Here is a 24,954-nt window from a genome sequence, read left to right as displayed (position 1 = left end):
AAATGCTGGAGATGCAAACAATGTTCCCTCTAATTTTTTCATGAGTCTGGGCAAACACACAAACTCCCTGAGCGGTCCCTTGGACCCCTTTGAGCAACATCAGACTTGTGCACTGTGGTCACGCCAGCATCACATCCATCCAAGTTACATGGTTTATTAAAAGAAACAAATTACAGCACTTACATCTCTGTTAGAGCACTTTTAATTAAGTGCTTTAGCCCACTTACAGTGAAAGTTACAAAAATCTTGTTCATGACCTGTGTACTATGTTGAGGCTATTGGAATTATAAATATTTCATTTTAACTCTGGCAAAACTATGGCATGAACTGCCAACCAAACCAAGCCAACTATAAACTCCAATTTTGAAAACACACTTAACATTTTTATTACAAAGCTCTGACTTGTATTATGAGTATCTACAGGGAGGAATAATTTTGGGGTTTATATGTGCAACAGTGTGTAACTCCAGACTCTCTTTTATTGTCATGTTTTGATCTGAAATTCAGATGTCTAGAACAGCAACATCATTTTAACTGTAATATTAAAATACTTTGAAAGACCACTTTAGGACAGCAACTACTGTGTTTGCTGTTTACATCACATTAACCAAACAAATTAGAACAACATAAAACAGGACATTCGAATGCACTTTTGAATATTTATGTAAAAATCTTGTTATAAATCTGTTTGTGTGCTAATATGAACTACGTTAAACTGCAGAAATGTGTATTTTTAACCTTTCAATGCACATTTGTGACAATTGTAAGATTATGAATAGTTATGGACACATCAAACTGTAAAACAGCCACATAGAAATTGTTAAAATTCAACATTAGCATCTAAACAGTGCTTTCCTGTTTACTGCTTTAATTACTTTTATGTCATTTCCAACATGTTGGTCAAAAAAAATTCACATTAACTCTCAAGTGACGCGCCGACACGCCAATACTGCGCGCTGCTGCATAATCGAACAAAGCAGGAAGATGAAGCATCGATGAGTCTTCTTCCAGTTCTTTGTAGGTGACAAAAACACACAGTGGATATTTCTCTTGGTTTTGCAGCTCCTGGGTTAGAGACATGTGAAAAACAAACAGCGACTCCCCTGCTTTGAGCAGAGACGCTCTGACTGGTACGTTCGGAGACAGACACTCTCAGGCTGGGCGTCTTTATCTCTCTGGGAACGTTTTGGAAATACACGGAGATGGCCAAAGTGCGAATTTGAAACTTTCTACCAGGTTTATTTTTTTAGTCAAGGAATAGTTCTCTTGTGTTTTTATTTCTCTCTCTCTGTCTCCCCCGCGCCATTGCACTCTGAGAGCGGCTGACTGCTGACTTGCTCTGTGAGGAGGGGGGAGCCTCCTCACAGAGCAAACCGGTCTCTCACTGGCTTTGACCACACATCACTCTGCTCTGCCAAACACAGAGAAGATACAAGATGCACAGAAAATCAAGACTTTGCATCAGATGTAATAAAAAAAAAGAAAAAGAATAAACATATTCTAGCAATGGAATAAACCAGGACTTCAGATTCGCTCCATGGTCCTAAAGCCCATTGCTATTGTTTTTGCCATTGCAGAGACTGTGGTGGACAGAAAAAGTTTTTTTGGAGTGACTTCTGAGGATTTTGTAAATATTTGAGCAGAAATGCCTGAAATATTCCTGCATTTTAGTGAAAATAGTGGTATAACTCGGTTTATTACTAAATCTGCACATTATTTTGTGAGAAAAACAATTTGTATTTGCACTCTAAGTTCTGAAAAGGGTTGGTTACACATGTTTATGGTGTCCACAGCAGGGGCGTCACCAGACCTAATACTGTACTGGGGTACCCTAGTCACGCTAGACCCAAGTTCTGAAGGCACAAGGGTCTAGGGCCGCTGGACAGGGAGGGAGGTGGGCTAAAAGGTTGTCTTTCAAATCACTCTGCAGCAATTGGGTAGGTATACAACCAATCAGTGCGACGAATAGGCTGACGTAGTTCCGAGAGCGCCGGCGGATTGTGGCTAAGTCCCATTAGCTTCCCAACCAGAGGAGTCAACTGGTATATTAAGGATTTGCCATATCCCGTCGGCATAAGTCCAAAAACGTCTTTCTTCTCAATGAAACACTTCAGTGCCGTCCTTTGTTTATCTTTCAAGTTGAATTTTAGCTTCAAATCTTTAAGGGCTGTGGCCAAAGCCGAGTCGAAAGATAACTGTTAATTGTGCGCCGGTTGTGTCTGTCAGAATCGTCGCGCCTCTGTCGTCACTTAGTTACGCCCGCCTTCTGACTCTACACTTCATGGTGATTGGTCCGGCCAGTTTTAGGAGAATCCAGCCTCGAGCCTTATGGAGGGTAACTAGACCCACCCTGGCAGAGAATTAAATTTGTTGCCGTGGGTTGTCTAGCGCGGCTAGGCTAGTACTGGGGCACACCTGGGGCACACCTGGGGCACAAAGCATTCATGAGAGTGCGCAAAGTGTGCGAGGAAAAAAAAAACATATTCAGCACTTATTCACATAAAAAAAACTAAATAGTTCTTTAAACCATTCAATAATATCAGACTATGTTGTTGTCTAGATCTTTGATTAACCATCTGAAATGTACTGCGGTAATGCATTTGGCCTACTTGTGCACTTTACTCTCGACTTCTAAACCATTACTGATAAATGCAAATAGGAAAAGCAATGAATCTTTTTGAAATATTTATTTCAGTAAACATCTGCAAATTGAACATTTACAAATGTAAATAAAATAAAATAAAATAAAATAAAATAAAATAAAGCACCCCAAAATCTCTAGGTTCTTTTATTTCCATAGTAGAAGAATAAATGAACAACTGTTGTGTGTCACTTCAGGCAATCATTTTTTGGGGAGTAAACTGTAACGTCTTGTTTTCATTTTTGCAAAGTGCTCAATCACTTGGCTGTGGCTTAACTTGGAAAGTTCCTCACTCTCCACTGACATGATGGCAAGATGGTGAAGCCTATCCTGCCCCATTGTGCTTCTCAGCCAAGTGTGGAGCCGTCTCAGCACACTGAACGTCCGTTCACAAGTGCAGCTGGACACTGGGATGGTCAGAGCTATCTGAATGACCTGTGTCAAGGTTGGGAAAATGACTTGATCCAGCAAGCTGAAAACACATTGCATGTCTGTGATTGGAAGGCTCTCCCACTTTCTGGCCAGATAGTTTTTGGCCACCAACACCTCTTCAGGTTTTAGATCAACACTGTAATGATCTGCCAGACCTCTGAGGTCCTCCTCACAGAGGAAGTTGTCAGATCTTGGATTACAGGCCTGAACACCTCTTAGAACTTGGCTGTTGAGAGATGAAAAACGTTGATCCATCTCAGCAACAAATCATCTTGCTGAATTGTTCCACGCTAAGTTCCATCTGCAGATTCCCTCTCAGAGTAAAAACTGCCTCTTGACTGAACACCTTTGCACTTATATATACTTATGACTACCAATAGCTGTGAATAAATGTTATTTTTTTCCTTTTTATTAGCTTTATTTGACAGGTAAGTAGAGAGACAGACGGAAAAATAGGGGGAAACCTACGAGCTGGAGTTGAACCCGGGCCGCTGCGTCGGGTTTATCTTCTTGTTTATAGATCTCCTGTTCAGTCACCTGAGCAATTGCTCCAGTATATATGCTATACTGAAAGGAATTGGTGTCTTTTCTCAGTAAACGGTATTAGAACTTCTCTTGGTGTTTTTGTCGGACTGAGGCCACAGACTGTCACCAGTTAATGTGATGGAGATTGTCACACTGCCGCAGTGAAGCGATATTTCCACTCCGTTAGGTGGAAGTCCTAAACCGAGTATTTTACTGGTAGACTGAACAGCCGTGAGTCCAAACAGAGCAATAACGACAATGTTAAAGCTGACAACAAGAACATTTCGGAACAGTTTATTGACGTCTGTGTGTTTTGAACAGGCATCGGTACAGTCACCTATGCTATGTGTTGCCGTTGTAACAGCTGCCTTGCTCACTGAATAGCACCAGTTGATGGGAACACCAGTTAATCTTGAACACCGGACATACTCGTCGCCATCTGCTTGCACGTCAAGTCTCCAATGGTCTCCAGTCAAATCTAGTTTTAGTTGGGGTCCGTGACGTCACTTACCTACGCCACTTGAGATCGCTTTTGCGTTTGAATTATGAGACACATTTTGCGGGGTGAGCACGAAAACGAAAAAGCATTTCTGAGTTTGCTTTTGCTTTTTCATTTAGTCACGAAATGAGCAGTCTTGACGAAGAAAATGAAATTACATTTTGGAATATTGATTTTTAATTTCATTTTTGAGTCAAAAAGTGCAGCCATGTCTTTGAAATTAAAAAGCAATTCTGCTAATGCTTTTGAATTAGAGTTTTGAGTCACATTCGCTTCCATACGCTGTAGTCTATGCTATGTAGACTTAAAACTCCCAAGTGATTTTTATTTTTTTATTGGTGAAAGTTTTACTGGGGCACTGCAGATCAATACTGGGGTATGTGTCCCAGTGAAATCTGTCTGGCAACGCGACTGGGCAGAGGTAATTAAATCCGCCAGTTTATTCTTTTACAAATCATTAATTTTTGTCCAAATTACCGTTTACCTCGTCAGGTTAGTTTTCTGGCTTCTCTCACCATATTCCTAGCTTAATGTGCTAATTTGAACACACACACACACAAATCTCACTCCACACGCACACACATTCCACAGACACACGCATGCACATACACACCCATATGCACTGTATATAGGATTTCACTGCTGTTATTCCATAGAATAGTAAATAAATGTTTTCATTTTAGAACAATTTACAGCTTTGTGTGTTTCCTTGTGAGAACTGTGGGTCCCTTTAACCGAGGATTCTAGCCTTTAAAGCTGCTGTCCGGAGTTTGAATCGCAGCGTCTCCCAAAACACTGTTGGTCCCTCCCTCCCTCTGATTTCGCCCCTTTATTTGTGCACGCGCGCAGTACCTGACAGGAGTGCCCGGAGTGCTGCAGCATCTCGCCTGTTTTGCTGTTTCCCCCTCTTCTACATTTAGTACATTTAGTAAATAATAAAGGAATTACGTTAGAATGCTGTATTGAGTCTAACTTGTCCTAATACCAAAATAACATGAATCTGCTAGGACGAACGAGTAAAGTTTCAATATGTGATTACACTCGTGTATCCCTCTCGATGACGTTGTTTATCAAACTTAGTGCATTTACGCTTGTATATGTGTTACATTGTTTATTTATTTCTATCTAGAGTTCAGAATTGCATGACTCCTCCGAAGAAGAGTATGTCCCAGACGCCCCAACATCTTCCTCCAGAGGTCGGGCATCTAAACGAAGCCGTCAGGCGGGCTATGGAGGCCGTGGTCGGGGAGCGAGGCGAGCACCCCGACCACGGCATCTAAACGAAGCCGTCAGCCGGGCTATGGAGGCCGTGGTCGGGGAGCGACGCGAGCACCCCGAGCCAAAAAACGTCCTGCAGTCTCTTGGCCTGACAAGCCGTGGGATTGGTAACTTTTCTGGAAGTTGCTGATCCCTGATGCTCTCTCCTCCACAAGCAAAATAAATGTGCGCGCGGTTACGTAGTGCGTAGCTCGCCCACCTCTGCATGGGCTTGCTTGCTGTGCGCGTAACCTTTGATTGACAGCATGACAAAGCTGAAGCTCGAACTTGATTGGTCGGCAGCAACCGGCGCTTTTTAGAATAACATGGGGGTCTATGAGAGGAAGGCGGAGCTCAGGAATAAATTTTCATATCGCGTTATACTAACTTTATATTATAGTATCGAACTAGACTAACACACTTAAGCTTTGTTAAAAAATGATACATAAATTGAAAACAAACGGAAACTCCGGACAGCAGCTTTAAGATACAGTGAACCCTCGTTTATCGCGGGGGTTACGTTCCAAAAAGTACCTGCGATAGGCGAAATCCGTGAAGTAGTCAGCTTTATTTTTTACAGTTATTATATAATACTGCACTTGGGGGAGCACTGCAGCTGCAGCCAGGTGGGCCGCGGCGGTACTCTTGCCTCAGAGAGCGGGCCGGCTGAATCAATTGGAGGGGTCCGGGGTGGGGAAGGCTCGCGCCTGCACTCTTCTCCTGGGGAACGCGGGTGCGGTGGCCAGAGACGGCTGGGGACCACGTCCACTGTCTGGTTGATGGTGGGGAAAAGAATAAGGCTGCTCCGTCGGCTCCGTCTTTCAGGGTGTCTCACTACATGGAGACCAAGGAGAGAAATGATGCAGCGTTCCACAGCAGGCAGCGCTGGCCTGTATGGCAGAGGAGAGGTGCGGAGACTGTTCATGTTGGTCAGTCCCTTAGCCAATCAGGATGCAGAACACAAAAAAAGCATAAAAAAACTGCACTAAAAAATCCGTGAAACAGCGAAGCCGTGAAAGGTGAACCGCGTTATAGCGAGGGTCCACTGTATAAGTCTGATCAACTGAATTTCTACAGGAGTCTGATTGTGATCCTGCCTAAATTAATGAATTTTTCCTCGCAATTAAAGCGAGGTGGTACCCTAAAACGAGTGCAGATAATTACATTATCTTACGTAGTACCCCTACAGATGGATGGACATGTTAGAACCAAAACTATGTGGCATTTTAATTTTGAGACTAGTGGAAGACAGACAGGACTTCAGCTTCTGTTAAGGATTTGGAGAGAGCTGGAGAAGAAGTAAAGAAGGGGAATTTCATACGTCAGGTGGCAGATGAAGATCGACAGAATGACTTTTCAGCCCATCAGGTCGTACATGAACAAATGGAGACAGATCTTACATTATATGAGGTGTAGAATTTCTACACCAGTGTTTCAGCATTTTACATGAACCCAAACCCATCCACTGTGTGCTTTCTTTACAGTAAATATGACAGTGAAAAGTTTAAAAAATAGCTACATTACATATATGCTGCTTTGTTTACATTTAAACGAAGACTACTTCATTTAAATGTAAACGACTGCTGCCAGAATCTACCAGTATCTTACGGATTTCAGAAGGACAACAGGTCTACACTGAAACTAGCAGGATATCAAGATTAAACTCAACATCAACCTTTCAACAAAGTCCAAAGAAGCCAACATTTTTGAGGTAAGTGACTTCACTGTTCTGTTTGATGAAGCAAACACCAGAGGAAACATTCAGAAGGCAGTTTTAAGATCTATTTTTCTACAACTCTGTCCAATTTGTAATGAAATCCATAAGTCAGAACAGGATGTAACACTCAGTTTTGTACTTGTCTTGTCATTTTTAACATCTTGTTATTAAAAAGTAATAACTGGATAACTAAAAGCAACCAGTACTCTTGTAAAGAGCAGGTCAAACATTTTTGTAAAGACAAAATTTGGTTTTAAAGCTCCAAACTTGGAATAGTTGACTATAACCACGACCAAATGCTTAGAAATGTTGGGATAGCAGGATTTTTCTACTGGGAAATATTCATTTTGGAGTATATAATGATAATCTGATGTGTTGATGTGAGAAACATTCAAGGTCACTTTTTTCTGATAGTAAATCAATTCAGTAAGTGTAATAAGTAAGGTAATAGTTCATTCTGTTTCCTTAACTTGCAACATGGAATCCAAAAATGAAATTGGATTCTGCTATCCAGCAATATTTTTGTTTTTGGTGGTACAACTTGTCATATCTGCTCAATCAGTTCCTAAAGTTCATCACGTTTTCTTTTTCATTTTTGTGACCAAGCATTTAATGTTAAAAAAATATTCTGTATGTTTTGTTTTGTATTATCCTGGCATGCAAGTACAAAAGTGTCAGAAAATATCATTGGTTGATTTCTGCATTATTGTTTTTTGGGGTAATGTGTGCTCAAAGATGAGACGTTCAGTGACAATTTCAATTATTTTTAAATTTCAATTCACCAGTTATCAGAGATTATTTCATCGACTTGTCCTGTAGTTGAAACTAGAACTAACCATAAAAAATCATGCTTTATCTGTATTAGTTCTTGAGATACTGTCAAATGCCTGTAATAAGTTAAAATGTGCTGGACGTGGAAAAACAGGCTTTAAAAAAATTATTTCAAATGTCTTGATTTGTGAATAAAAATACTGAACAAGTTTCAAAAAGTTAGCATTTTTAATATATTTGAAATATATTTTAGGTGAGAAAAAATCTGTCAAATGAGACATGGTTGAGCAGAAAATGTTCTAAAAAAATGATAGATTTCAATAATTTATAACAACATTACTCAGAATATCTCACTATAAGTTATTAGCCCCAACCCATCCACTGTGTGCTTTCTGTACAGTAAATATGACAGTTAAAAGTTTAAAAAATAACTGCTGCTTTGTTTACATTTAAAAGAAGTAGTGCTGAGACTGCTGTCAGAACATGACTACCTTGATTTCATTGCATTGAAAAAACACCACCATTCATCCAATCTGATTCAAACTCCCCATGGCACTTCCTCAGGACCCCTGCAATACCCCTACCAAGTTTGAGCATGATCTGATATACCGTTGTCAAGATATGCAGGAAACATATCTTGACAACATCCCTGTAAGAGGAAACATCCGTGTAATTTTGCTGCAGTACTGTCCTTATAACACAATTCAGAACAGGTTGTAACACTCAGTGCTGTTGTTTTGTGATAACTGGTTCAATATTTAGCAAATATGATTGAAAACTGATATCACAACAGTGTGGTAGATTACCAGTGGTTTAACAAGACATCCATAGATTATGGTTCTCTTTTGTGTCTGTTTCACTTTCAGTCTTCTGTGAGAAGATCAAAATGAACATTCCAAGTTCATCCTCATCCTCTTCCTCCGAGCGGAGTACCACAAGGCAGCCTTTCGAAGTCCCAGAAGGCTACAAATTGGTGAAAGAACTGGGACATGGAGGCTGTGGATTAGTGCTGGAATGTGTGAAAAACAGCACTGAAGAGCATGTGGCTATAAAGGTGCCCAAATGGAAGAATCTGGACCATGAGGTAGGACACCGATTTCAGCTGAACAGTGACACAAAAAAGACATTGTTTTAAAAAGAGGTAGTACCACTACAAGATTCTGAGTAGTGGTACTGGTCATGTTATGTACTTTTTAGTTGTTGAGAAGAACTGATACGACTATGTGGCTCAGCAAACGCATTATCTCTCCACAGGCGGAAATCATGAAAAAGCTCACGAGCCACAACTCAAAGGAGTCAAACATCATTGAGTTCAAAGGAGATGTCTTCATAAAAAACAAGCGGCTCCTGGTGTTTGAAAAACTGGACATCACCCTGCAGGACTATGTGCAGAATCTACCACAGCCAATGCGACTGGAACACGTCCGTACAGTTATTCAGCAGGTGTGACCTTCTATTGTCTCCTTATATTTCTCTCCTTCAGTGGTGCGAGAATCAACATCGGTGGTTCAGGAACCTTTACAACTTCTACTTTTATTGTCATGTGACAGATTTCTTTAACAAACTCCTGATAAATGTTGTTACTTGCAGCTGGCTGTAGCTCTGAATGCAGCAAAGAGTGCTGGCATAATCCACGCTGATGTGAAGATGGATAACATCATGATGGTGGATCATGTGAAGCAGCCCTCCAGGGTCAAACTCATTGACTTTGGTTTGGCCGAGTACAGGTCTAAAGCCAAAGCAGGAGACCTATGCCAAGTACCTGCATATAGGTATGAAATACTGATACATTTTAAACATTGAGAAATCTTTAATTCAGCGCTGTCTCCTTACTGTCTACTGTGTCACATCTTCATTTGATGTTTTTTCCACATTCAGAGCTCCAGAAATCACCCTGGGCCTGCCGTATTCAGAGGCCATCGACGTCTGGTCGTTAGGCTGCGTGATGGCCAGGATGATAACTCAAAATCGTCTCTTCGCATCAGGCTCAGAATACTGGACAGTGAGTAAATTACTGCAGCTGAAACACATTAGAAGCCGTCACAGGATTAGCTTCAGGTCTAACATGGTGTTATGTTTTGTTTGCAGCTCCGACGCGTGATCCATCTGCTGGGTCTGCCGCCACAATATCTCATCGATGCTGGCCAGAGATCAGGATTACTTTTTAAGAAAAGGCCTAATGGTTTGTGGCGGCTGAAGGTACAATACTCCTACTGTGATTTTACCACTGACCTCTACTCACTCAATAAGATAAAGACTTTAGTAAGCATCATTGTTTTCTTCTTTCAGACACCTAAAGAGTATTACTACGTCTACTACAACAACAAAGGTCCCAAGTTCAGCTCTCTGGATGAAATGATAACGGTAGGTAGTTTAGGAAGCAGCAGCTAGTTGCTGAAAAGTCCCGTTCATTTATGGTATTCACATTTCACGGTGGAAGGTGATTTGACCACTGTTGAACTTTCAAAATGTTTTCTGCACCAGATGTGCTCTGAGACGGACAAACCAGCAGAGGCTGATGAGAAAAGGGAGTGCACCGAGCTGCTGAAGGCGATGCTTCAGTGGGATGAGAAGGACAGAATCACCCCCAGTGGTATCCTCAACCATCCCTTTATCACCAAAAGCTACCTCAGCAGCAGCTCCTCCACCAGCAGTTGGTAAGTGTGTTTCTATTTACTTTGTACACAGGTTGTGAGACATTAGCAACCCAGCAGGTGACAAAAGACTGATATGAACTTTTGTTGATCTCCATGTTTACATTCTCTGCTTGTCGGATGTAAACCCAACAGTGTATGTTTCCTTTTTTAGCGATGAGCCTAGACCCTCCACCAGCCTGTCCATCACGGTTAATCCTGCAGACCCTGAAAACAAAATTAACCTGACAGGCTTGGCTGATGAGGACAGTGACCAGAAGAGCAGTGAATATGAGGACTGTGAGGATAGTAGCAATTATAAAGACGCCGACTACAATGAGGACAGTGACGTGGAAGAGGAGAAATACAGAGAAAACATCAAGGCTGAGGAGGAAAAGGATCCTGTCAACAAGGAGATCAATGAGTATGAGGACAGTGACCTGAAGAGCAGCGAGTATGAGGACTGTGAGGATAGTAGCGATTATAAAGACGCTGACTACAATGAGGACAGTGACGATGCTGACACTGTTGAACACACTGAGGACAGCAAGGATAATAATGATGATAAAGACACTGAGGTCAGCGAGAAGGAACAGAGGAAGACAAAGAAGAAGAAGAAGAACTGCTTCCAACGCGCCTTCTCTTGGATAAAGAAGACGTTCTGCTGCTGCTGTGTGTCCGATGTGATGGACTGAGCAGCACTGATAGACTGGATTCACATTTCGGACAGTTCCTGACCTCAGCATCCTTCGCTGGGTTTATTGTTCTCTTGTGTTTTAATCTCATGAGTTTTCTGTATCCTGTTCTCACTCTTCTTTCCCCTCACCCCAACCGGTCGAGGCAGATGGCCGCCCTGTCTGAGCCTGGTTCTGCCGGAGGGTTCTTCCTGAAAAAGGGAGTTTTACCTCCCCACTGTCGCCAAGTGCTTGCTCAGACAGGGAATCCAAAGAAAACTTTGGATTTGTTGGATTTCTCTCTGTAATTTTGTCTTTACTTTTCTAATTGAAGTGTCTTGAGATGACACATTTGTATGAAGTTTTTTCTGATCGAAAAAAAGTTTTGCCATCGGAGCAACTTTTTTTCGATTGAAAAATAAAGAAACAAATTTACCTTCATACATTTGAACTGGTAAATAAAATTTATTGAAAATGAATTGAAAGGTTCACCCAAAAGTGTCTGGATTTTGGTCACATGGTTGATGCTCACAACTGGCCTGAGTCAGTCATGGCTTCTCAGTTGCCGTGCAGAGCAGAGAATCTTAGTGTTTCTTTATTTACCATTTCCATCATTATTTTTGGTGAATTTATAAATTTGACATTTTAAATAAAGTGACTACAATGAAATCTGACAATTTTAAGCTTATTTTCAAGATGTTTTCTCGATGTAACCACACAAAACTGATGGCATTTATTCCAAACAGTCGGAAAGTTGAACCACTCTTTCCATTTTACAGTTTCTGGCTTCAAAAAGAGTGTGCATTTTGAAGATTTTTTAAAAACAAAACTTACCTTGTAAACAAAGTGATGTTACAAGGGTTAAAGGTGACAAGCACATCTCATTGCAATGAGTGATGAAGCTATTTTATCTGCACTCCGCAACTTACAAGTCTCCCATAACTATCAATCTTAATCATTTGTAATCCTTTACATTTTCATTGTGTAGTTAATTTTGCAGAGTCATTGTTTGCTCAGATGGTCAGGCATTTCCTCCTGGAGCTAAAATAGAGACAGTATTGGTTGTCATTGAAAAAAAAACAGAATTTACTATTGAAAAAAATTGGGATTGAAAACATAATTTCCTCTATAGTCTTGAAGGTCGGACTTCCCCAAACCAAAGAAAAATAAATTACAAATCTAAAACAACCACATTTTCAAAGCAAAAAACATTCATATTATTGATTTTTTTTGTTATCCACTCATTCATTTTGCTGCCAAACTACAGTTCCAGTAGTTTCTCCTCTGTTTTCTTTTTTTCCACCACGTTTGTTTGTTTGCTGGTGTCGTGGTTTCTCTTAGATGCGCAGAGGTTGAATAACACGTCCGGTGACACTGTTGCTTTTCATGATCTAATTTTATTATAAAAAAGACAGCATCTGAACAGGCACTATGGTCTGCCTGTGGAGGATTCCAAAAGCCAATAGAGAATCTCTCAGAATGTAAAAGACAGCATCTGATCGGGAGCCATGATCTGCCTGTGGAGGAGCCTGCCAATTGATTCCTCCTCAAACAAAGAAGTCAGGTCACTTTTATAGGTTTTCAACATGTAGGGGGTTACAACAAATGGTTCTTTATTGCCTGCCATATGGGGAAAGCAGGGAGCATCCCCAAACAAACCCCCTTTCTCTACAGCAGCTGAAGAGAGCCTAAATCAACATTTTGGACAGAAGAACCCTTATAAAAACTCCTCCAACAGGGCTCTGTAAACAGGAGAACACATTCCAATGGCATGGGTAGAATTAGAAACACATGTAATGCAGGTTCCATCTGCGGTCAGAGACAAGGAACCACACAGGAGCAGACACTACATATAATAAGCAACTCATATCAGATACATATCAGCACTCCATCTTGACAGAAAAAAAACAGAAATGTAGAAATTTTTGCAAATTTATTAAAAAAGAAAAACTGAAATATCACATGGTGATATTTAATAAATTTAATAAATTTGCAAAAATTTCTAAATTTCTGTTTTTTTTTCTGTCAAGATGGGGTGCTGAGTGTACATTAATGAGAAATCAAATGAACTTTTTTGATTTTGGCAAATGGCTGCAGTGACACAGAGTGGAAAAATTTCAAGGGGTCTGAATACTTTCCGTACCCACTGTATGGTGTCTATGGACGGGAGGCCAGAGCCAACAACTTACTCTGCAGTTCTGGAGACACGCTGGACTGATTTCCGCTCAGCCACAGTGGTGTTTCCATACCACACTGTGATGGCGCAGGTGAGGACGCTCTCCACCAAACCTTTGTAGGCTTGGGTGAGAGGCTGACATCCTAGTCCGGCCTTCTTTACCACCCTAATGAAGTGCAGCCTCTGCTGAGCTTTTTTCACTGTGACTGCAGTGTGTTTGGCCCAGCTGAGGCTCTCTGAGATATTTAGGCCCAGGAACTTGCAGCTGTCAGTTCGTTCCACCGTGGTGTTTTTGATGGTGAGTGGTTGCAGAGGTTTGGCTCGTCTCCTAAAATCTATGATGAGTTCTTTTGTTTTGTCGGTGTTGAGTATGAGGTCATTGTCCTCTCCGGAGACAGTTGTTTTGTGGACCAGTTCCCTGTGTGACGACTCATCCTCTACTCTGATGAGGCCGAGGATGGTTGACTCATCTGCATACTTTATAATGATGTTATTGTCCTGAGTGGAAGTACAGTCGCGTGTGTGGAGTGCAAACAGTTTTGGGCTGAGGCAGCAGCCTTGCGGGGTTCCAGTACTCACTGTGAGTGCTGGGAGACCTTGCTCCCCATCCTCACCACCTGTGATCTGTTTGTAAGAAAGTCTAATATCCAGTTGCGAGTGGGTGTTGGTATTCCCAGGTCTGCTAGCTTCACAGTAAGCTTCATTGGCCTGATTTAAACGCAGAGCTGTAATCCAGGAAAATGAGTCCTGCATGTCTGTTGGCGCCTTCCCGGTGTTGCAAGATTTTGTGAAGTGCTATGGCCACTGCATCATCTCCTGATCTGTTTGAGCAGTAGGCAAACTGAAGGGGGTCTGTTTTGTTTGGAACCACAGAGTTAATGTGATCTAATACAAGCTTCTCGAGATATTTCATTGCAACGGACGTGAGTGCAACTGGTCTGAAGTTATTCATTGTGGATATGTTCACTTTTTTGGGGAGTGACACGATGACAGAGGATTTGAAAATGTGGAGGACTGTTTCCTGTGAGAGGGATGTGTTCAAAATGTCTGTGTATACCTCTGCCAGCTGTTCTGCACAGGCCCTCAGGGCCCTCGGTGCCACCTGGTCTGGTCCCACAGCTTTGCAGGGCTTCACCTGCTTCAGTGTTCTGAGGACCTGGGAGTGTGTCACCTGAAGTGGGGTCTCTGCTGGACTGCAGGGGGCCTTTACGGGGATGTCTGTGTTGTGCTGGTTGAATCTGGCGTAGAAGCTATTAAAACTGTCAGGTAGGGGGACGTTCCGGATTACAGCAGTGTCTGCATTTTTCCTGTGGTTAGTGACTGATTTTATTCCATGCCACATGCTCCTTGTGTTATTTTCCCTGTAGCAGCCCTCAGGTCTTTGGGTGTATTTACTCTTAGCAGCTTTGATGGCTCTCTGGAGCTCATACCGAGCCAGCCTGTACTCCCCGATGTCTCCTGACTTGGAGGCTGCACACCGGATCCCGATCTTGTGGCGAATATCCGCGTTGAACCAGGGTTTGTGGTTGGGGTACACACGTATAGTCCGGGAGGGGATACACACGGATGTACACCAGTCAGTATAACTACTCGCAGTGTCTGTGCACTCATGAATATTGTGACTAGCATCCTTGAAGATGCTCATGTCTGTGTCATCCAGACAGCCCTGCAGTTTTCCACTGCTTCCTCAGTCCACATCTTTACAGTCCTGATTGTGACTGGGTCTGCTTTAAGCCTCTTGGTGTAGGTGGGCTGTAGCAGGATGGTAAGATGGTCACATTTCCCAAAGTGTGGTTTGGAAACAGCAGTGTAAGCGTTTCTGACGTTACAGTAGCATGTATCCAGGATATTTTTCCCCTGGTGGGGAACTTGATAAACTGATGATATTTGAGGATGCTTTTCCTGAAATCACAGTGGTTACAATCTCCCACAACAACAAAAGCAGTTTCAGGATAGTCTTTCTCATGTCTGCTGATTGTGCTGTGCTGTTCTAAGTGCATTGTCCTCATTAGCTGATGGGGGGATGATAGAGAAAAATAAAAGCTGAAAAAAGTCTTCATCATGAAAATCAGAAGCCATACTCATTATTACAACACTATAAAAGCATTTTGTCTGATTCTGTTCACATGTATTCTGCAAGTACTGCCCTTCATAACCTTCTTGGGTTTCTATTTACCTCAGACTTTAGTTTGTTGAATACTTTTTTGCAATGTACATCAAAACATAAAAAGCTGTAGTTTTTTTTATGATGTGACTGTGAAGAACAGGTGCTGTGTGACCTCATGTCGGCAATAATCGGGAAAATATTATTTCATGTCTCAGCTCAAACAGAAGCTGGACCAAGGAGGAGGGATCAAAGACATCAGACTGAGCTGGAGCAAGGGGTCAGATGGAAAAGCCTTCCACAAGGTCAAGAAGGAAACAAGGAAGAAGAGAAGCCCTAAAGGAGAGCTTTAACTCTTTCCTTCAGCAGGTGTTTGTGCTTGATTTTATGACCTTCCATGCAATGCTTCATTACTTCTCACAGAACACGTAGTACTTAGTATTTGTACAAACATAACTGGTCTGTATTATTGGGTTGTTACTTCTTAAGAACTGAAGTAGAAGAAAATGACAAGAAACATTGAAAAAACATTTTTGAAACAGGGAAATTAATTTAAAAAAAGCATTTTTTCTTGTTGCTATAACAATAAATTATTTTTATGCTGTTAAACAAAGTATACACTGAGCTTTTAAAGCCACTAAATAGCCTTCAATGTTCACATGTTTTACTCTGTTTAAAAAAAATAAAGGGATTTAAAAGATATTTTTACTGATAACAAAAACCAGCAGCTCATAATAACTTCTAATTTGCTTTATTTCTAACTGCCAAATTGATAATAATTCAGAGAGATGCATTTGTCTGCTGCAGACTTTAGATTTAGTGAATGATGTGAAATTATTATTCTGTTAAGCAGATACTTGCAACTTTTGGTAATTAATGAATCCTTTTTGTCGTTATTCAAGTAATAAGAAACATATTTGCTGGTTGCAGACTCTGAAATGTGAAGATTTGCTTTTTTGTCATTATACAGCAGTACACTTATTACCTTTGGTTTTTGTTCAGTAAAAGTGTTTTTCAGCTAATAATTATGTTATCTATTTCGTGAGAATGGTTTGAAGCAACGTTCTTTAAGATATTTAGGATAAGTGTGGGGAACATTCATTTTACATATCTATTAAACTATCATGTTTTTATTGCTTTCTGCTTATTACTTATAATCATTTTAATTACTCTTTTGCTTATCAATTACAAACATCATTTTATTACTTTTTTACTTATCACTTAAAATCATCATTTTAATTACTTTTTACTTATTGCTTATGATCATCATTTTATCACTTTTACTTACAATCATCATATTAATTACTCTTGCTTATTACTTATGATCATCATGTTATTACTTTTATTCATTACTTACAATCATCATTTAATTACTCTTTTACTTATTACTTATATTCATCATTAACCTTCGTTGATCATATTATGTGTGCTTGCAACTTGTATTAACCCTATAATCAAATGTAATAAAGTGCTTATGAATGCATGTTTGAGTTCTAGCTCATAACCTGGAAAAGTGTTGATCTAAGCAGGTTGTGCAGGTTTCAACATCTAACTTAAAGGAAAGTGTGTTTAAGGTAAATGCTTGATGCTCCACTTGACTAAAAGGCTTGTGGTTAAAACTGACCTTTCAAGAGCTGAGGAGAAAACTCTCCCCGTCGCTTCAAACTGAAAACTGAAATAAGAATAGCATCTAGGATGGCAGTTTAGCGTGGACAGGTGACAGTTTTAAATTAAAAATAAAGAACATCCGTTAAAACTATGCAATACCTGGAAGAAAGAGGGGGGTCTGCGGTTACAGAGATGTGCAACTTGTCACGTACTCACAGAGGACAGAGACAGGGCAAAAGGTTCAAACAACAGCGAGATGTTTAAACAAGAATAAAAGTTAAAGTATTAAACCATAAAACAATATTGGGGAATTAAGATTAAAATATAATGTTCATAAGAAAAATATTTAAAAGAAAATGTAATCAACAATGTCTTAAATTAACAGTAAATTGGGGACAGGCATAGAAATCTTATATTAACCTATGAGGATCCTAGAGTAAAATAGGGATAAAATCAGATTAATCTGCCTTATACAAATAATTAAATTATTGATATTGTTGTATTATTATGAAATATAAATTTAATAAGCTGAATTAATAAAACTCAAAGCTCAGCATAAATTGAGCAAGAAGCTCAGACCTGTTGTCTGCAGAAAGCTGAGTTGTAGTCTGTGCAAAGCTCACAGGAAGTCACACCTCAGGCAGGCACATACACACACATGCAAAGTACTCTGAATACAGGGTGAAGACGGCTGTGGTTGGACGAAGACTGAAGACATCCGGCAGTGTGAACCAATCAGAAGACAACAGCTTCTTAGTTAAAAACTCATGTAATAGTTTAGAATTCGCTCTTTGTTGTGAACAGCTGCATGCAGAGGAATATTGTCTTAGTTTAAGTCAGATCTGATGTCAGCTAGATCAACATAGAGTCTGCATGCATGCATTTCTGTGCTATCCAATGCGTTTTTACTAAATATTCTTAAATGAATATTTTGACTCTGGGTCATCCTTGTCTCCGAGTGTTTTTTCCTCATTAACAGTACCAAAGAATCCGCTCTGACATAAGACAGGATAATACAAGGTAAGATAGAAGACAAGAAGAATTTGTAGTGGTCATACTGTTTGATTAGATAGACAGCCGAAGTGTTGGATTAAAAATGATGCAGTCCCATGTTGAGAAGTGTCATTAATATTTTATTTCATGTTATTCTGCTTTTGCTTGTTTTTGAAATTTAGAGCATTAAAGAGCTATTTTACAACCAATTTCTGGTATATAAAATAAGAAACTCATCCTGTGTGAGTCATATGCAACATTATGAAACATTGATCATTTTGTTATTGATCTATTATACAATATTAACAAATGCTCATAATTTTTATATGCCCTTCAATGACCACATGCTGCACATAGTTGGAATACAAATGAAAGGGGATTTAGAAGTTATTTATGATTAATTACAAGATATTATATATACCGTATTTTCACGACTATAAGGCGCACATAAAAGTCTTAGATTTTCTTCAAATTGTGCGGCGCGCCCTATGGTGCAGTGCGTCCTGTGTGTGTTGTTGTTGTTGTAAGGCGGACGGAGACCAGGTGGTTTTTTCCACGCATCACCATCGCTGTTGATCTGTGACTCTATGCGTGCCCATCTCACAGCCGATGTGAAAAAACAAGTGAAGCAAATGAACTCTGAGCTTGCTGTCATTCCGGGAGGCCTGACAAAGGAACTCCAACCGCTGGACATCGGTGTGAACCGGCCGTTCAAAGTAAGGCTGCGAGCGGCGTGGGAGCGATGGATAACCGATGGAGACCACAGTTTCACTAAGAGTGGAAGGCAGCGCCGGGCGAGTTACGCCACAATTTGCGAATGGATTGTAAATGCTTGGGCTAACGTGTCTGCTGGCACTGTTGTTCGAGCTTTCGCAAAAGCCGGCATCATTTCCGAGGCGCCGCACGGCACGGAAAGTGACTCTGACAGTGAAGAAAGTGAACCTGGCATGTTTGATGGAGGTTTAGCGCAGCTGTTCAATTCAGAAACAGAGGATGAGGACTTCCATGGGTTTGATTGATGACGATTACCGGTAAAAAAAAATGTGAATACCAAACTCAGTTTTACTCCCGCTCTATTTTAAATACGCACACTTGTATGCTTGTGTGTTGTTGTTGTAAGGCCGACGTAGTAGAGGACACCATGAGAACGTTAAAGGGGGAAGTGTGGGCGTGGATTGTATATAAAACCCTCGCCATATAATCAGGTGCGCCTTATGTGTGTGTTAAATACAGTAATGGCACACATAACTGAGACTGCGCCTTTTGGTACAGTGCGCCTTTTGGTCGTGAAAATACGGTAAGTGATCTCTTGCTTTCTGTGAGTTTTGCTGTTATCCAGATGCAAACTACTCTTTAGCATAATTACAAGCTCAGTTGTTTCGTAGCATCACACCAAGTGCTGAACCCAATCAAATCCAGTAATTAATTGTTAATCATTTACATGGGGTTGTTCTTTGTTGGGTATTTCTGGAATGCGCTTTAAGTTTTTACATTCATAAAGTACTCTTGTGTTGCACCAGGCTGGACTGGAAACTGCTCATTGTATTAATAAAATATTGTTTAACTAAAATGATATGTTTAGTTTTTGGAAATGAAACTTTAACAGGTGTGCTACACTCGTGAAGGAACTTGGAATTTTTATTTTAAAAAACAGTCTTTATGATGTTTAGTCCGTGAATGCCACATCAGGTCGTTTGCATGAGTTTTAAAAGCGGCGTTCCGTTTAAAATTCCGGTATCTCTCGGACGGTACCTGAAAGCAACCTCGTTACGTCATCTTGCTGTTACCATGGACACAGTGCAAGCGTAACTCTTCATGTTTAAACAGTTGAGCAGGAATAACGTTAACGTTTGAAGCGAGCAGATTCTCCGATAAAATCGATGAATTTATGAGTAAGTGAACTTCGACTTGTTCAAATGAATGTTAAAACTGGAACAGTGACTGAACCGTTAGCTAAATGTAACGTTAGCACGTTACACTCATCGTCAGGTTTGTTTCCGTTTGTCAAAGTTAGGCGGATAACTGATGGTGGTTCAGCTGTGGACCGGGAGGAGGACAGTCACAGGTCGTATCACTCAGGGGCGTCACCAGACCTAATACTGTACTGGGGCACACCTGGGGCACAAAGCATTCATGAGAGTGCGCAAAATGTGCAAGAAAAAAAAACATATTCAGCACTTATTCACATAAAAAAAACTAAATAGTTCTTTAAACCATTCAATAATATCAGACTATGTTGTTGACTAGATATTTGATTAACCATCTGAAATGTCAGCCCGATCTCACGAGGATTCGTGAAACTGTTACGTAAATTTTTGTTTCGGTTTCGTGCGCACCAACACGATTTCGTCATGTTTTTCGTGCCGCTCACCACGAAATGCGCACCAATGTATTTTAAACGGCGGACTTTTCGTGCCACCCAGAACGTATTTCAAACGAATGTGTGTATTATATTTTTAATGTAAAACCATGGCGAATCCAACGCTATATTTTGCATGACATCGTCCCTAAACATAACCCTAACCATAACCCTAACCATAACCTAACCATAACCTAACCATAACCCGGTGGTACACTTACCAATTTGCATAGGAATTTAAAGAATGTCCGGCGGCCGGCGGCCGCAAACGCGATCACACAAGCAGTATACGCCGATGGACAGCTTAGATCGTCATGAATCCGCTGGTATAAACCACTTTCAGCTGTGATTACCACAGCGGGTTTCGTTGTGAGCAACACGAAAAACATTTCGTGGTGAGCGGCACGAAAAACATGACGAAATCGTGTTGGTGCGCACGAAAAAGAAACAAAAATTTACGTAACAGTTTCACGAATCCCCGTGAGACCGTGTTGGAAATGTACTGCAGTAATGCATTTGGCCTACTTGTGCACTTTACTCTCGACTTCTAAACCATTACTGATAAATGCAAATAGGAAGAGCAATGAATCTTTTGGAAATATTTATTTCAGTAAACATCTGCAAATTGAACATTTACAAATGTAAAAAATAAAATAAAATAAAATAAAGCACCCCAAAATCTCTGGGTTCTTTTATTTCCATAGTAGAAGAATAAATGAACAACTGTTGTGTGTCACTTCAGGCAATCATTTTTTGGGGAGTAAACTGTAACGTCTTGTTTTCATTTTTGCAAAGTGGTCAATCACTTGGCTGTGGCTTAACCTCTAAAGTTCCTCACTCTCCACTGACATGATGGCAAGATGGTGAAGCCTATCCTGCCCCATTGTGCTTCTCAGCCAAGTGTGGAGCCGTCTCAGCACACTGAACGTCCGTTCACAAGTGCAGCTGGACACTGGGATGGTCAGAGCTATCTGAATGACCTGTGTCAAGGTTGGGAACATGACTTGATCCAGCAAGCTGAAAACACATTGCATGTCTGTGATTGGAAGGCTCTCCCACTTTCTGGCCAGATACTTTTTGGCCACCAACACCTCTTCAGGTTTTAGATCAACACTGTAATGATCTGCCAGACCTCTGAGGTCCTCCTCACAGAGGAAGTTGTCAGATCCTGGATTACAGGCCTGAACACCTTTTAGAACTTGGCTGTTGAGAGATGAAAAACGCTGATCCATCTCAGCAACAAATCATCTTGCTGAATTGTTCCACGCTAAGTTCCATCTGCAGATTCCCTCTCAGAGTAAAAACTGCCTCTTGACTGAACACCTTTGCACTTATATATACTTATGACTACCAATAGCTGTGAATAAATGTTATTTTTTTCCTTTTTATTAGCTTTATTTGACAGGTAAGTAGAGAGACAGACGGAAAAATAGGGGGAAACCTACAGCAGAAAGCTGCGAGCTGGAGTTGAACCCGGGCCGCTGCGTCGGGTTTATCTTCTTGTTTATAGATCTCCTGTTCAGTCACCTGAGCTATTGCCCCAGTATATGTGCTATACTGAAAGGAATTGGTGTCTTTTCTCAGTAAACGATATTAGAACTTCTCTTGGTGTTTTTGTCGGACTGAGGCCACAGACTGTCACCAGTTAATGTGATGGAGATCGTCACACTGCCGCAGTGAAGCGATATTTCCACTCCGTAAGGTGGAAGTCCTCATTAAACCGAGTATTTTACTGGTAGACTGAACAGCCGTGAGTCCAAACAGAGCAATAACGACAATGTTAAAGCTGACAACAAGAACATTTCGGAACAGTTTATTGACGTCTGTATGTTTTGAACAGGCATCGGTACAGTCACCTATGCTATGTGTAACAGCTGCCTCGCTCACTGAATAGCACCAGTTGATGGGAACACCAGTTAATCTTGAACACCGGACATACTCGTCGCCATCTGCTTGCACATCGAGTCTCCAATGGTCTCCAGTCAAATCTAGTTTTAGTTGGGGTCCGTGACGTCACTTACCGACGCCACTTGAGATTGCTTTTGCGTTTGAATTATGAGACACATTTTGCGGGGTGAGCACGAAAACGAAAAAGCATTTCTGAGTTTGCTTTTGCTTTTTCATTTAGTCATGAAATGAGCAGTCTTGAAGAAGAAAATGAAATTGCATTTTGGAATATTGATTTTTAATTTCATTTTTGAGTCAAATAGTGCAGCCATGACTTTGAAATTAAAAGCATTTCTGCTAATGCTTTTGCATTTTCGAATTTGACATTTCAAATTGAATTTGTTACCTTTTTGCTGGTGAACGTTTTGAAAATTAAATGTCAAATGTGATTTGCATTTGCTTTTTCATTTAGTCACAAAATGAGCAGTGTTGAAGAAGAAAATGAAATTGCATTTTGGAATATTGCTTTTTAATTTCATTTTGAGTCAAAAAGTGCAGCCATGACTTTGAAATGCAAAAGCAATTCTGCTAATGCTTTTGAATTTGAGTTTTGAGTCACATTCGCTTCCATACGCTGTAGTCTATGCTATGTAGACTTAAAACTCCGAAGTGATTTTTATTTTTTTATTGGTGAAATTTTTACTGGGGCACTCCAGATCAATACTGGGGCACGTGTCCCAGTGAAATCTGTCTGGCAACGCGACTGGGCAGAGGTAATTAAATCCGCTAGTTTATTCTTTTACAAATCATTAATTTTTGTCCAAATTACCGTTTACCTCGTCAGGTTAGTTTTCTGGCTTCTCTCACCATATTCCTAGCTTAATGTGCTAATTTGAACACACACACACACAAATCTCACTCCACACGCACACACATTCCACAGACACACGCATGCACACACACACACACACACACTTAGTCACGCATGCACATACACACCCATATGCACTGTATATAGGATTTCACTGCTGTTATTCCATAGAATAGTAAATACACACGTGGACAAAAATGTTGGTACCCCCTCAGTTAAAGAAGGAAAAACCCACAATTCTCACTGAAATCACTTGAAACTAACAAAAGTAACAATAAATAAAAATTTATTGAAAATTAAATAATCAAAAACAGCCATTACTTTTGAATTGTTGATTAACATAATTATTTAAAAAAACAAACTAATGAAACAGGCCTGGACAAAAATGATGGTACCTCTCTAAAAGATTGAAACTATTTGACCAGAGTGACATGATTAACTCAGGTGTGTCATTTAATTGACATCACAGGTGTTTCCAAACTCATAATCAGTCAGTCTGCCTATTTAAAGGGAGACAAGTAGTCACCCTGCTGTTTGGTGAAAAGGTGTGTACCACACTGAACATGGACAACAGAAAAGCGAAGGAGAGAATTGTCCCAGGACATCCGAAAAAAATGATAGACAAACATCTTAAAGGTAAGGCTATAAGACCATCTCTAAACAGCTTGAAGTTCCTGTGACAACAGTGGCTCATATTATTCAGAAGTTCAAGACCCACGGGACAGTAGCCAACCTCCCTGGACGTGGCCGCAAGAGGAAAATTGATGACAAATTGAAGAGACGGATCGTTGGAATTGTATCCAAAGAGCCCAGAGCAACCTCCAAAGAAATTAAAGGTGAACTCCAAGGCCAAGGTACATCAGTGTCAGATCGCACCATTCGTCGTTGTTTGAGCCAAAGTGGGCTTCATGGGAGACGACCAAGGAGGACACCACTGCTGAAAAAAACTCATAAAAAGCCAGACTGGAATTTGCAAAAATGCATGTTGACAGCCACAAAGCTTCTGGGAGAATGTCCTTTGGACAGATGAGACCAAAACTGGAGCTTTTTGGTAAGGCACATCAACTCTATGTTCATAGACTCAAAACCAAGCATACGAAGAAAGAACACTGTCCCTACGGTGAAACATGGAGGAGGCTCAGTAATGTTTTGGGGCTGCTTTGCTGCATCTGGCACAGGGTGTCTTGAAAGTGTGCAAGGTACGATGAAATCTGAAGACTATCAAGGCATTCTGGAGAGAAATGTGCTGCCTAGTGTCAGAAAGCTTGGGTCTCAGTCGCAGGTCATGGGTCTTCCAACAGGACAACGATCCAAAACACACAGCCAAAACACCCAAGAATGGCTGAGAGAAAAGCGTTTGGACTATTCTAAAGTGGCCTTCTAGAGCCCAGATTCTGAATCCCATTGAACATATGTGGAAGGAGCTGAAACATGCCATTTGGAGAAGACACCCATCAAACCTGAGAACAACTGGAGCTGTTTGCTCATGAGGAGTGGGCCAAAATACCTGTTGACAGCTTGCAGAAGCTCATTGACAAATACAGAAATCGTTTAATTGCAGTGATTGCCTCAAAGGTTGTGCAACAAAATATTAAGTTATGGGTACCATCATTTTTGTCCAGCCCTATTTCATTAGTTTGTTTTTTTAATAATTATGTTAATCAACAATTCAAAAGTGATGGCTGATTTTTGATTATTTAATTTTCAATAAATTTTTATTATTGTTACTTTTGTGAGTTTCAAGTGATTTCAGTGAGAATTGTGGGTTTTTCCTTCTTTAACTGAGGGGTACCAACAATTTTGTCCA

At 40.6% G+C, this 24,954-nt stretch overlaps 2 protein-coding genes across 3 annotated transcripts in view; one reads left to right on the top strand and one right to left on the bottom strand.

Moving 5' to 3' along the window:
* edem2 (ER degradation enhancer, mannosidase alpha-like 2) overlaps positions 1 to 24,954 on the bottom strand; it is a 47,236-nt gene that overhangs the window by 21,811 nt on the left and 471 nt on the right. The window lies entirely within an intron of this gene.
* Positions 19,821 to 24,954, top strand: part of ccdc135 (coiled-coil domain containing 135) — a 74,895-nt gene continuing 69,761 nt past the window's right edge. The window contains exon 1 of one of the 2 annotated variants that reach the window (XM_051949799.1): positions 19,821 to 19,922. Coding sequence is in view for 1 of the 2 variants with exons in the window: in XM_051949797.1 (XP_051805757.1) it covers positions 19,919 to 19,922 (4 nt within the window). In the remaining variant the exon portion in view is untranslated. The remainder of the gene's footprint in view (positions 19,923 to 24,954) is intronic. The other variant, XM_051949797.1, reaches the window with a different exon arrangement.

This window comes from Acanthochromis polyacanthus, chromosome 6 (assembly GCF_021347895.1).
Source record: "Acanthochromis polyacanthus isolate Apoly-LR-REF ecotype Palm Island chromosome 6, KAUST_Apoly_ChrSc, whole genome shotgun sequence".
NCBI lineage: Eukaryota > Metazoa > Chordata > Actinopteri > Pomacentridae > Acanthochromis > Acanthochromis polyacanthus.
The sequence above is the reverse complement of the archived record's forward strand: the minus strand, read 5'-3'. Positions and strand labels throughout refer to the sequence as shown.